Consider the following 15043-nt stretch of genomic DNA (forward strand, 5'->3'; position numbering starts at 1 on the left):
GAGTGTGATCTTGAAATATTATTCACAAAAACAAACTAGAGCTTCTTGGAGAAATGACTAGGGGCTGATTTCAAATAAGGGGGAGACTATGTACAAGAAGAAGATCTGTTCATTCTACAGAGCAAGAAGTTATCAAAGACTACTGTATCGAAAGGACCAGGAGCCAAATTGAAAGAGCTCTTACTAGCCAAAGAAAGCACAATTTGCACTTCAATGGCAAAAACTGCAATGCACTGAAATTCATCATTTGTTTAAATCCATTAGCACATAGCACTGTCAGAGAAACTAATTGATTGTCTTAAAAACTGATAAATAATAGAAAAGCATCAATATTTATGCACGATTCCTATATGAACTGCATACTGGGTAACCAAATAGTAGCTGAGAGGAAGCATCTCTCTATAAAAGTATGCCGACTAATAAACAGAAATATAAAACTAGGATATCTTCATTTTGTAACTCCCACTGAATTAATGGATCTAGGCTTTGAGTATCAATTGTTGTTAACATAAGAGATTCAACTAGATATCCTGTGCCTCCTTATAAAAGAACACAGACACATCTACAGTTTTGCTGAAAGGACTGACTGAACCTGAGTCTGATCAATCCTCTGGATTCAGCTGCTAATTTACAAGAAACACAGCAGGTGAAGAAACATGCTTAAACTGCAGTGAATATGCAATCAGCAAAATCTAGACTGGTGGGAACTCTGTAGGACAAATGGCCCAGGTTTTTCAGCAAATAATAATAATAAAGAAAAGAAAGACTGCAGCAGGAAGTAGAGGGGGATAACATATAGATTTAAATTTTAAAATAGGTAAATTAGTGTTTAGGATGGGGCACATGGCATGGTTTCTGGAGACGGGGCGGGGCGGTGCTGTAAAAGTTCTATTTTTTGGCCTGTGAAATTGTTACAAGGTCTTTGCCTTATAAAATGTCATTAGGTTATACATTTATATTGCAATATTTTCTGAATCTGTTATTTAGTTTGCAAATAAAACGTCTCAGGTAAGTTCAATGTGCACTTACTCCCCGGTAACACCTTCTCCTCCCCATACAAAAAGGAAGACTGAATTCTCAGTGGCATCACTGAGCCGGTAAACCAACAGAACTGAATAGCTCTGATCTTCTTATGTGACAAAGCAAAATTCACTTAGTAAAAGGGTAATAAGTTAAGTTTTCAGTTCCTTGAAGACAAAGACATCCTTGATGCTTTTTGAGATAAGATAAAATAATGAGCTTGACTAGGGAAGGGCAGGGCAGAGAAGGAGAGTGGTAAGGAGATCTTGATGTATAAGGAAGTATAAGAAACTTGGGAAAATGCAGATGAAGCTTTCTGTAAGTGGACGTCAGGACTTCAGGAAAACAAAAGAACAGAGAGCAAAGCAGGCAAGCAGCCAGCCCTGTCCACAAAACATCTGCACTTAACGGATGGGTGGAGGATTTAGAATAAGAACTGAGACAAGTCACAAGGCCAGCAGGACTCAAGAGGTAAAGGAACAGACTCCACCTCTTCGTGGAAATAACTGCAAAGATTTGTGGCATTCTTGCAATCCGGGAGCATTCCTGAAAGCTTCATTTCCATTTTAATATCTACCAACTAGGCAGCCTCTGAACTCTTCCAGGATACAGATGAAAGACCTATAAACAGAATTTAAGATCCCCATCATGTGTTCTGAGGGCTCATGAGATTCAGAATCTGAGCCAGTTCCCATTCCTAGACACCTGCCTGTGGGTAAACTAGTCACTTGGGGAGGACCATATTTTTAGACACTTAGTAGATGATTAACCATCTTATACTCAGGTAATGTTTTGTGAAAGATTTTTGTAATGTACACTGGAATGGTACTTAACAGTACTGTTAGAAAAATGTTTTTTTAATAAAAGGAAACAAATAGGCACTTTATTTTCTGTCAAGATTAAGCCAAATAGTTATATAATTTCAAAATTCTGTTTTAAAAGTCCTGTTAAGAAACCATCACATCTATAATGTGATGGTTAAGAGAATGGGCATAGAGTCAGACAGATTTGGGTTCAAATCCTCTGCTCACCACTAATTTTTTAGCTGTGACCTGGAGTGAATATTCTGATATTCAGTTTTCTTCATTTATAAAATGACTACAGTAAGTATGTTCTTCACAGAGATAATTATAGCATTTGATGTAATAATGAATATAAAATAATAAGGATTCAATAACTATTTGGTATCTAAATCAGATTTTCAAAGGGGCCTGAAGTACATTTTTCAAAAATACACTTTAAAAGTTTTAATAGGAAAATATTAAAAATCAAATGTATCTATAAAATTTAAATTTTACTTAAGCATGGAGGCACTCATTTATTAACTACAAATATGATTTTTCTTTTTCTAGCCCCTTTAAACTCTTAAATGTTTATTTTCTAATAAAATTATTCTGATTTATAGACTACTCACTCCATTTGATGGCAAAAGTAATTCTACTTTTAGAAATTAAAGCTAAATCCCCTTCCATAGATATAATTTAAAGTTTTCCTCCCGTGGTCAATGACCAGGGTAGAAATTAGATTATTTCACGATACTGGGAGTTCCTGATGGTGTAACAGTGCAAATCTTTACTTCTTTAAAGTGACTTTTGCTCTTCTCTTTCTCTTCTATTCAAATTGGTCTTGTGCTCACTCGCTTATTTTCTTTCCCGTGTCCTTCTGCATACTGTCCAACCACTCCCTTAATAATTAAGCCCAGAGGTCAGCATCAAACAGTCTTCGTAATATAGGAAAGAGGCATGAGAACTACACAGATTGACTAAGTATTAAACCAAGTGGAATTTAGAGCCTGCTACATGCTATTAGACTCTCCTGTTAGACCAGAACCTAGATGATCAGCCATAAGGCCTGACCATGGGGAACCTACAGAACAAAGGAAGATTCCTGCTGAGATTACCAACAACTGCTTACCCAAACCTTTAATGCTTACATGTACCCTAAAAGGAAAACAGGAAAACAAAGACTTTAAGCCGTACCCTGCACGAGTTAAAGATCGACCCAACCATATATTCTATTCTTAACTCCCTGTAATCAAATGAGTAATTTTTCATAGAAACTAAGAAACAGATATAAATCTAATGCCTTAAACACTCAGGGTCTTATTCTCTGACTTTGAGAGGAGACTATGTCTCTGTCTGTGGAGCGTTATTCCTTCTCTAAAAAACTTTCCTTTGTCTTTAACTCTGGCTCGCTCTAGAATTCTTTCCTGCGTGGACCAACGATGCTCTCAGTGGGCATAGGACTTGAGTCCTTGCTTGGGTGAATTCACCCCATCCTGCATCAGTAGGAACAAAGCCTCAGGTCTGTTGACCACAAAAAAAAGTTTCAGTCAAACTAAAGGTAACATATTAACCTCATATGTATTTCAGCTCCAGACCCATGAAGGCAGAATGACCCTATAGGTATCCTTGAAACCAGACAAAATGATACCGTAACTGACATCAGACATCAAATGCCTTCTACCCTAACCCTGATCCCCAGTGGAGCCCATGACCCTAACTCCCTTAGCTACCATGACTAAGTTTCCCCCTATATAATCTATCCTCTAGAGGCCATAGGGAGCCAGCCAGGTCTGTGAGCACTAGCTCACGTGTGTCTCCGGGCTTGGCTCCATTTCCTTAAGTAAACTACATTTTTTTTTTTTTTGCTGCAAACTCCTGTCCATATCTCCTTTGGCTTTGATGCAAGCAGGCAAAACAAACCCCTTGAATTAGGTAACAATGGAGAACAAGGAAGGAGTGATTTATTAAAGAGTTCTGAGTGGCTTGAGATATTTAACATTTAGCCCTTTTTATTTTTCTTGTTAAAAGTACCCAATTAACAGCAGGAAAATGTTTTCTCAGTCCATAATAGATCTATGCTAAAGCTAGAGTCTTAGGAAAATACATTTTACTATAAGCACCTAGACAAAAGAAAAACAGAAGGTAGTATCTCAAAATAAAACACAAAGGAAATGGCAACAAAACACAACATATGTTTCATGGGTATGCAGAACTAAAACAATTATGAAAATAGCCTAATGGCAAAATAAAGTGCTAGCAAATTTGGCTCCTTGAACCTTTACTGAGAACATATTTAGGGGACCCTATCGCAGATGACAAAGAGACAAAAATGAGCGAGACATTTTAAGCATTCACAATGCAGTAGGAAGATAAACAGGTAAAAAATAAAAGGGGAGGGACTAACAACTCTGTGTGGGCATGCAGTGCGAGCCCAGAACACAGCGCCTAATCTACACTACGGCAATAAGGGAAAGAAAAAAAGAAGTTGAGGAAGCAAGAGACAGATTAACTAAAAAGAGGACAAAAGGTGTTTAAACAAGGAAGCTGTACACACAAAAGATTACCAGTAAGACAGAACTGGTGGTACTCAGGAAACTTCCTGCAATTCAGTATGGTGAAAACTGAGGAGGAGTAGGAATGGCACAAATCAGGCTGGAAAGGAGGGGAGCTTAAATGGCCAAGCTTAAATGGCCTCCCAGGCCAGGCTAGAAGTTACATTTTATCTCCACGGTGCTAAAAGACTGATCCAACCAAAGAGGCTGATGTGATAATTTGTATTTTAGAAAGATTAGTGTAGTGGCAGCATAACATAGAATTGGAGATTGAAGCTTATGACAGATTACAAGCAGAAAGGCCTTTCGGATGGCAGCCACATCCCAGGACCAAAAGAGCAGTCGTCATGGGAAGGGCTATTAAGGACAAGATAAAGAGATACCCAGTATGTAGAATCCTCAAGACTTACTTTTGGAAGATAGTAGGGAGAGAGTTTGAAGATGAGTTTAAACTATCAGACTTTAAAGACTAATACTTTATCCAAAAATCTAAAGGCTGAAGAACTCTAAAGTGTATAATTTGAACCATAGATAAATGATGTTATAATCATGACTTGGAATTGGAAAGTTTAAAACAAGACAAACATACAAATTTTTAAGCAAATACTAGTTTGACTAAAAGTTTAGCCATGACTAAATTAACTCTTCAACATCATAAAATATAGAAGAAACCTATCTGACTCATAGTTCAACATCTCAATACACAGAAATGGGAATGCAAAAGAAAATACTTTTCTGAGGCTTGGGAAAAGCCCTTTTAAGGATTTAAAGTGTGAAGCACTTGACTTCTAATAGCAAGCAGACAGGAAGAAATTTTATGCACATTATAAAAGTCACATTTCACAGATTCTGAAAATAGCAAAATATTATTCATTCAGCATCTCAGATTTTTTTCTTTTTGGAATAAAAATAAGCAGCGGATTTTGAATTTTGAGAACCACAATTTATGTTTTATTTGCTAAGGCACAAATATTTATAAAAGATGGACTGGTTCTAATTAAAATAGAATCTTAACCTAGGTACTAGAACTTACCTTTTTTACATTATTAAGTTTATTTAATTCTGTCTTTCCCTTCCTCACTTATGCCCCATTACCCTAACCCATAATAATATCTAACCCCTCCATCCAAACTCTACATAAACAAGCATAGTTCTCTTGGGAATTAGAAGTTACAATAAAATACTTAGATACAGATAGTCTTAGATTAATAACTCAATCATATGATTCCAATAATCAGTAAACACAGCAAAGATAGACTATGAATTCAACAAAAATATCTTAGGATCTGAGTCTATTGGTAGTGAAGAAATATGTTTTTTAGTCTCTGAAAGATGCAATATACTTTGCTGAGCTCTTAGAAGTAACCTGGCTATTTTAGCTATACCAATAAATCTGTTCACATTAAGTAATTATAGGGTAGGAACTAAAAAGCAAAGAGATATTAAAGAATATGAAATATTATGTATGTGTCATGAACTTAATTTAGAACTCTTTGTGTCTCATAAAAAGTGGGAAGGTCAAAAAAGAAGTGGAGGTGTAAGAACTAAAAGAACTTCAAGTTGAAAAAAGACATGAACTGCAATTATCTTCATATGCCCTATTTAGAAAAACATTTTGAAGCCATCCTTCAGTTTTAAAATAGAAGGTATTTGTTGACTACATTTTTTATCTTTCTATTAATTAGTTATGCTTCAGAACTTATTCATTAAATACCTTAGCACTTTTGACATACTAAAGAATTATGTACCTACCCAGAGACTCTTTAGAGACAAGGATCCAAAAGAATGAAACTGCACCTGTTTTTGGATTCAGAGATTTTAATTAATTTTAAAATGACCTTCCACTACCTTTCAACCGGCAAACGAATCAGTGTTAAGAGTGAGCAAGATCTGCTTATTTCAACTATCAAACCGATTTAAATAAATTCTCATTTTTCTGAGCTGTACTCAGATGTGAGGGATACTGTTTCTGTTTAACCCTTACAAGGGATAAAAAACATCATTAGACATGATGAAAAAAGACACATTTCAATGCTCAAAACCACAATTTACAATGAAGATATAACAGTGACGAATATCTGTATATCAAATAACACAGCAACAACCACTATAAAGCACAAATTACAGAAGATGCAAGAAGAGATAAATAAAACACATTAACAATAAAATACTTCAACACACCACTCTCAGTCCAAGGATAGATCCGGAAGAGAAAAAAATAACTAATGACATAGAAGACCTATTAAAATTACTTAATAAGGTAGAAAACCTAAAGATATATGTCAAACTTCACATCCTGATAATTTTATAAGTTTTCATTAAGTTTGTAATTATTTCAAAAGTAAGCGACTAAAAATGAGGGGAAGAAAAATAGAAAGAGCAGGAAATGAATGAAAAGTCATCAAAATGTCAAGAGTAACTATTTTCTCTCCTTTTCTTAAAACATTAAGCAATCGAGCATTAAAGAAACCCCTTCCCCATTTTAGAGCATTAAGTGTTTTTAATTTAGAAAAGTCTGAAAACAGTATTTCCAATGGAAATCACAGTGAGAAGTCACAAAATGGAGCCAGTGTGGTGATCTGCAAGTAAAGGCACTGGCTCAGTTAGGGAAGGCCCTTCTGGGAGGTTCTAGGCCCCTCGGGCAAAGCACAGGTGGCTGCAGACACTCAGCTTCAGCTGACCGGGAGGTGAAATCTACAAAAGTATGAACACAATGATGGGGCTGGACCACAGCAGATGCACTCTTTGAGGCATGTAGTACAGTCAGCTCTTGCTTGCAGCATCACCCTCTCTCTCCTGCAAAGAGTTACCAGGAGTCCACACTGCTATTATACAATCTCCTCAGACTGCCTCTCCTATAAATCCAGATTGGCGGAAGCCACAACACCAGGACAGTTACAGAAGTTTGTCTCTGTATCTGTCTCGTCATTGCTGATCCAAATCACAGACTGGTAGAGGACAGTGTCTTCACTGGGCCCACTTGCAGCCTCTGCCAGCACTGCTTCACCCACTTACTTCTGCCTTAGGAGATCACTTCCAGGTTAAAACATTAAAAAAAATCGAAAACCTCTGATTGCCTTTTGATGGAACTAATCTTTGTTAGAGGCCCGTGGAAAAAAGAAACAAAATGTTGTCAGAGAGGTATACATATAATTTGACTCGTTAAGCTCAGAGATGAAGAGTCTCTAAATTTTTGAGAAGGGTAAACAAAAAGCATAAGAAAAGAAATCAAATGTGACAGATAAATGATAAGACTGGTCCAGTACCCAGAGGCCCTGTGTTCATTTTTACTGTGTCACTGGGCAAAAACGGCTACCGTTTTATTATAAAAGGAAAAGAAAATGCGTTTTGTCTGTCTCACTGAGCAAATGATTGCAGCTTAGCAGACCCGGCCCAGAGGCACTGCACTCCGGGCTTTCTCTAGTCTTCTTTGCAAAAAAGAAGTCACCAAGGTAAAGCTATGATGAAGAAAATGGGGCCAAGCAAATGACAGTGAGGACACAGCTGAGCTAATTTATCGCAATGGTACTCACTTTACTATATTTGATATGTTTTCCCACTCACCACTGACACGGACATGCGGGAAAAGAAAATACACCTGTTTGGGGCTTGTGTTTTATTCTCTTCTTTAAGCAAAAAAGAATGGTTATAGTGTGTACATGCTTCATTTTACCACAAAGGATTGGTCTGACAAAATGTACACTTTATTGAAGGATTATATATAACTCCTTTGTACTTCAGGAAACCAAGCTGAATAAACACTAAGTCGCATTAAACACACCCACAGTGCTGACTCTAAAATGCTGTATGAATTTTTCTTGCAAAAATGTCAAAAATAAAAATAGTTACTAAAAGAAATTTAACCATAACTGTAACATTACTTCTAAATAGTTAAGAAAAGGTTTACAAACAATAATAGTGCTCAGTCATTTACAACCCTGAACCATTTTCTCTCTTAAAAATTTCACAGAACCTGTTTTCCTATGAAAAGTTATTGTTTCTCAGTTCTCAATTCTGTCTTTTTCAGATTATCATGGCTTTTTGAAATCGGTTCTTCATTTTTGTGCTGGATTTTGCTTTTGCAGCTTCTAAACTACATGAGTCAATCTTGTACTTATAAGAATAAGAGGCATTCAAGCTACGGTAGGTTGACCTTGGTAGCTAAAAAATCCAATAGTTTAAAATTGAGCTCATTTTTCATGGGACACAAGCCATGAAAAATGTGATCAAAATGGAGTTGACATCCTGCAACTCTAACTTATTTTACTTGAGTTAAAAACCAGGGATGATTCTCTGACCTCATTATTGCTTCCTCTTATACCTACATGGACTTCATGAACCTGCAGCAAATATATTTGAGCAGAAAAAGCCTAAAGTATCATTTAGCATTTTTCACCAATATATTGCACTGTTCCCAAATATGTAATTTAAAAAAATTTTTGTCATTTACTTGCACTGTCACTGCATTTTTTTGTTAGTACAGCTATCTACCAGGTCTCTGAATTTTAGAATGAATTTATTATTGCTCAAATAATTTTCCTGGTTTGTGAATGAATAGATCCAGTTTTATAAGCCTAAATTGACTTGCACTGTGATTACTCCAATATAATGGGTCAAATTCATGTATCTCTTCATCACTTTCAGCTCACTACTTAGGTCCACTGTGATGAGGCAAAAAGATTTAGAGTAAGATCATCTGTATTCAAGCCCTAACTCATTTACTAACTAGCTGAGCAAGTCACTAAACTTTTCTGGGCCTCACTTTGCTCATCTCTAAAGGAAAGTGTAGAATTAGACAGGTTCTGAGACTAATATTCTAGATTACTAACTTGACAATCATTCCACAAGCCATTTGCACACTTACCAACATGGAGGTACAGCCACCTTAGGCTACGATCAACTCTAGTCTGAAAGGTACTATCCTATTGTTGCCAAAGAAAGTTAAGTCAAACCTTCCTGCAGCCCATTTAGCTGTGACCAATACTAATGTTCCTCACTGAAACAGCATTACTAGTTTTCAAAGATTCATCATCTCATTAGTAACCCAATTTCCAAAGTCACCAAGCAAAGGAAATTTCTCTTAAGAAACCTGGGAAGCATAATCTCTAAAACTGTTACGCATTTGCTACTACATTAGGAAAGTTCACAGTACCTAAAATAGCCACCACCTCATCATCCTGGATGACTTCCAAGGATCCTGATACCACAAAGCAGAGGGCATCCACACTTTCTCCAGCATGGTAAATGAGGTCCCCAGGTGCACAGTGAATAGTTTGGAACTCTACTGCCAAGGCGCGCAGACATCCATCACTGGCCAATCGAAAAGCAGGATGTTCATTAAAAACCTTTCGGTTTAGATGAACACAGATATCAGCTCTCATGTCCTTGGGGCAGATGGAGAGGACCTGAAGGAAGTAAGAGATGAATAAGTGAGAATAAAAGAGAAAGGTGCTATTTCAGAAAAAAGGCATCCAACAAATATTTACTGACAAAGTCAGCAACACACTGTACTAGATACAGGGAAGGAAAAGTTAAAAGACACAGCTCTGCCCTCAAGGCCTGAATAATCCACCGCGATTGACTGATGAGCATATGAGATATTACAATACAGCACCATGCAGTAAAGCTATGAGAGAGGTATAAATCTCTCCATAGAAGAACATAATCTTAAGGTGGTCAGAAAAAAATTTCAGAAGATACACAGTTTCTTCAAAGAGCCAACTAAAATAGGGCATTAACATTCATTTTAGTTTAGTCTCTATTTTAGAATATTTTTGTAACTAAATTAAAATTCACAATAATGTACTTTACTCCACATTGGAGGTAAATTTGTAGAAACCAGTCATAAGAAAACAAAATTAACAAAAGCACCATTGTAACTTCACATGCTGTCACGGAGTGACATAACTCCACTCTTGATTTGTGTTTTCCACTCTGATTTTTTTTTTTTTTTTTACAAACGAATTCATGTCTATGGAGTGAAAAGGGTATTCACCAGTCTTCTGAGGGCTTAGGCAACTGCAAATGTCAATGAAGGCAAAGTGGGCACATCATTTTGCTGGCAGCCCTTGCTCATTCTGGTCTTTGACTCCTAAAGATTGCTGAGGGCAACAGCTGAATTTAAGCTCAAGGCATCCTTTAGAAGAGCTAGGCTAGAGAGCTTTTATTGCCTCTAGTTTTCAGACAGGGCAATTAAAGACCCAGATTAAAATGGACATTATCATCACATCTAATCAGAGCATCATTGAGCAAGATGTGATTACAGAAGTTAGCAACACCCACTTTAAAGATGCATGTGCGAACTGCCTTAGAATCTTCCCCCAACCCAATTGGTAAACTTATATTACATTCTTTATCATCAGAAATGTTTCTCTTTGATAAGCTTTCAATCCCTCAAGCTGAAGTCCAAGTTGATTTCTGCCCCATTAAATTACATTGAATACTGTTTTAATATAAAATAGTTTTCTTTCCTGTACTAATTGCATTTTAACCTTTAAAAAATTATCTAATGCTTAAAATATTGCGATTTTTCCTTTTATTTGGGGCTCACAATCAATGAAAAGTTGGTTTCTTCTCTGTGTAGAAGCCCATCATTAATGTAAAGATCATTAATTAAATTATGCTTTCAGTATTCCTTCCCTTAACCATTCCTGATACTGTAGATATTATTTCACATACTTAAGCATCTCTGTGGGTTTTTTTTTTTCATAATCCTTTGTACTCCTTTAGGCAGTATCAATCAACTCACCCACTTTCTGAAAAATCTCATCTTTGAGGGAAGGGATATCTAACCAACCATTAGAAGTAATTGGCACTTTTCCCCCACTTCAGTTGTTTTCCATAATAATGTAATGTTTTCTTTAATATATTAACTTTTAGTGACTTCTGACAACATTAGTCATTCAACAGGCACTTACTGAGTTTCTACTATAGGACATGCCACTGCATTAAGCCTCAGGTACTAGAAGGATAAATAAGACAACTGCCTTTGCCTTGGAGGAGTTAACCATGAAGTAGGGGGAGGCAGGTGTATAAAGAGAGAATTATAATAAAATGAGGAAAATGTTATGACAGGGGATGGCCAGGGTGACATGGGAGCACGTGATAATGCCTAAAAGGCATTGCTTATGACTTAGACGTAGCATAAAAGATTAGGCTCAAGAGGACACAGGTCTGGGTGTAAATCTATCACTACCTCTGTAACCTAATGTATACAAAATCTATCACTATCTCTGTAAACTAAATTATTTAACCTCTCTAAACCTCATCTTGAAATGGGATGATAGTGCTTCTTCATAAGCTCATCACAGGAATTAAACAAAAGGACTTGACTTTAGCCCGGTTTAGCCTTGCACATGGCAAGGGCTGAAGAAATGCTAGCTTTTATTATTCTTATTGAACATAAGTAGTCTTACAAAATGTATTGTTGCTTTAGCTTGCTACCAAAGTAATTCGCTATTTTTCATTTTCCACCGCTGTCTGAATTCTACATCTTGGCTCTTTGATGAGATTCTAGGCAAATTAAGAAAATATTTCAGTATGAAACTGAAGATATTTCAAGCACTAGCTAATGTTATTTTTCTCAAGTTGAAAATAAAATTAGTGCCAGAAAGCAAAAAAGTAAAAATAATTTGAAAATACACACACATTAACATTATACTGAGGAGCTTAATGAGAAAATGGATCATTCTATTTCTATTCCATTTACCTTACAGGATTTTCATTGTTTTAGATTCATTTTGGTAATAGGCACTTTATGCCCTTTTAATTATTTCTTTCAGGATTCATGCTACTGAATGAAATCTTCCAATGTCAGCAATATTCTGTTTAGCGGCATATCAAAAGATTTTTATTATTTTAAGTGTATTTTTCCTTTCTTGTTTCACTTAGCTTATGACACTAACTCATTTATTATTTTGATTGTATATACTAAAGTCCAGAAGTCATAAAGTGACAAGTTAAAACTTAGTGTTAAAATAAACCAAAATCACACCCAGCTGTGTCTCCATCCCTAAATCGTGCACACGCTTGCATGGTGTATCTGTTATTGAAATATGAATATTATTTTTTCTGGAAATGAAGGCACTAGTAGGTATCTTAGGCAGACAAAATTTAGGTTCAAGTGATAAAATTATCCTTCAAGATGACTCTAGTAGCTGGTCCTTTAGTCTCAATTTCAATGTACCCTGCCTTGGATGTCATATTTAATCTCTTGTGGGTCGGTTCCCTAATGAGTCTCAGAGTTGTAAACAAATGAAATTATACTTCAGTATAAAATATTTTGGATCAAAGAGACTTTTATTTGTCTCCAGAGTTGATTCTTTATCCCCACTTCATGTCGGGATATTTATAAATTTAAGTAGATTCTTAATTGAGACAGTAAGTTTTCTCTTTGGAAGAGCAATGGTTATATATAAGGAATCATTTTTAGAATTCTGAAACTAACTTGAAAAGACAAAGAATACCATGGTTTGGAAGAGAAAACTTTTTTGAAATTATTTATGATAATAGTTCCATTAAATCCTAGGTGAAGATGTATCTTAACAGATATCCCTCAGACTCCAAAGATCTAAACTCAATAGTGCAACTGGAGAATATGAAAGTGATGGGGATTGACACGAATATGATCATGTTATCTCATTTTCTTAAAATTTCCAATGGCTTGCTTCCCCAGGTAAAGCCAAAGTCCTAACCAAGTATACAAGGCTCTTTATGACGGGAGCTACCTCCAGCCACATCCCTTACTATCTTCCTGCAACCCTGCATTCAGTCACACACTATTTCTCTCCTCTAAACTTGCCATACTGTCTCATGATCTGCCTTTGTATAAGCTGTTCCTTTTGATAGGCATATCCCATCAGCCCTTCTTTGCCTAGTCACCTCCGATTCATCCATCAATGAATATACAGACCATCCGTCTGTCTGCCAAAAATTCAATTTATACACAGCTCTTTCACAGAGTTTGGTATTTATAGAAGAGGAAAATAAAAGTAAGAGATATGATCTGTATTTTTTAAAAAAATAATAGCATACAATAGTAACATTTCAGCAGTAAAATCATTCTTTAGTTTTTTTAATGAAATATTACCTTATACCCAATATATAAACCTGACACAGGCAGAATTATGCTGGGTAAAGCTCTGATGGGAAGGCAGACTCCCAGGCAGGGCTCCACAAGGGCATATTCAGTCATTCATTTAACTTGTAGCCACTGAGTGCTGGTTTTGCACTAGTTACATGCTTGCTACTACACTGGCCCTCCAGATACAAGAGCAAAAACTCTCATAGGATCTGCCCACTTTGAGCTTCCAGTCAGGAACAGCTTAAAAAATCACTGTTCCTAGTCCAATGCCTCATTTTACAGATAATACAAATATATAGCATAAAGGTTATGTGATTTACTCAAGGCCTCTCGATAAATTACTAGCAAAACCCAACACTCTTGAGCTCTGGGCTTTAAGCCATGCTCTTCAATGAAATTCAACCAGGAATAAAATATAATATCTGGCACTTTCTAAAACTTTCAAAAATATAAATGTTGATTTCTGAAAATCATTTAAGGTCCAATTAATCGAAATATAGTTTATTTATTAGGAAATTACTACTGTCACCACCACCACCACCACAGAACAGCCTAGATTTTTTTGCAAATTTGTTTCCATTTCTAAATGCTTTAATTTCTACTCCAATAAATGTATTGGGCTTTTGTCAAGTAAGAGAATAAAGACTCCCTCATAAAATAAAAAAAAAAAAAACTTCTTCTCCAATAAATGTATTGCATATTTTAGTGTATTCATTGACAAATTATTTATTTATCCTATTACTATTCGCCAAAAGGAAGTTTTAGTTTATCAATGATAAGGACCTACGCTAGATATTAGCGCAGAGTGAACATTTAATAAATGTCAATCCTCATCACTTTCATCCATTATGGTATTAGTAATTTAACAAAAGCTTAGAAGAAGCGTGAGCCTAAATACTTTAATTAGCGATCAAAGAGTTGAATCAAGATCCTCTAAGGAAATTGTTGATCAGAGAGAATTAAAAAAAAAGGTTTATCTTCTTTCTTATTTATTCTTCGAATATACTTAAAAATGTATTTTAACAATCATTATACAAAATATAGGAAATCAAAACACCATAAAGTAGAAAATAAAATTTATCCTTTATACGTATTTATATATTTATATCCATTTTCATAAAAGTTGAATAAAGTTTTATTTCCTGCTATAATCATCCAGTATCATATTATAATCATTTTTAATGCCATGAACTACTGATTTAAAAATGTAATTTGAATCACTACATAATATTCCATCGTATAATTATAACACAATTTAACCACTGCATTATCATTGGATATTGAGATTTTTGGTTTTCCCTTTTATAAATCAAGTTATAACAAATACTCTGTACCTGTATCAGATTGTTTAAGGACTAATTTTTTTTAGAAGTAAAATTAGTGGGTAAAATTTTAAAAATAAATAAAAATAAAACATTTTTAAGGCTCTTTCCAAATTATGTCCCAGAAAAGGTGTACCAAATTACACTCTAACCAGTAGTGTATGAGAGTATCTTACATGTTTTTAATAATCCCCTCTGAAATCTTCCATCTGCATTTGAAAGAGAAAAGGCAATTTTATGTGAAATAGAAATACATTTATATAGCGTAATGAGACAAAAGGC

At 35.4% G+C, this 15043-nt stretch overlaps 1 protein-coding gene across 2 annotated transcripts in view; it reads right to left on the minus strand.

Annotated features, from left to right (window-relative positions):
• Positions 1-15043, minus strand: part of KCNH5 (potassium voltage-gated channel subfamily H member 5) — a 342803-nt gene that overhangs the window by 60703 nt on the left and 267057 nt on the right. For both annotated transcript variants that reach the window (XM_039864507.1, XM_039864496.1), the window contains one exon: positions 9510-9762. In XM_039864507.1, the coding sequence (XP_039720441.1) occupies positions 9510-9762 (253 nt within the window). The remainder of the gene's footprint in view (positions 1-9509; positions 9763-15043) is intronic.

The sequence above is a fragment of the Pteropus medius genome, unplaced genomic scaffold (genome assembly GCF_902729225.1).
Source record: "Pteropus medius unplaced genomic scaffold, Ma_sr-lr_union100, whole genome shotgun sequence".
NCBI classification, from domain to species: domain Eukaryota; kingdom Metazoa; phylum Chordata; class Mammalia; order Chiroptera; family Pteropodidae; genus Pteropus; species Pteropus medius.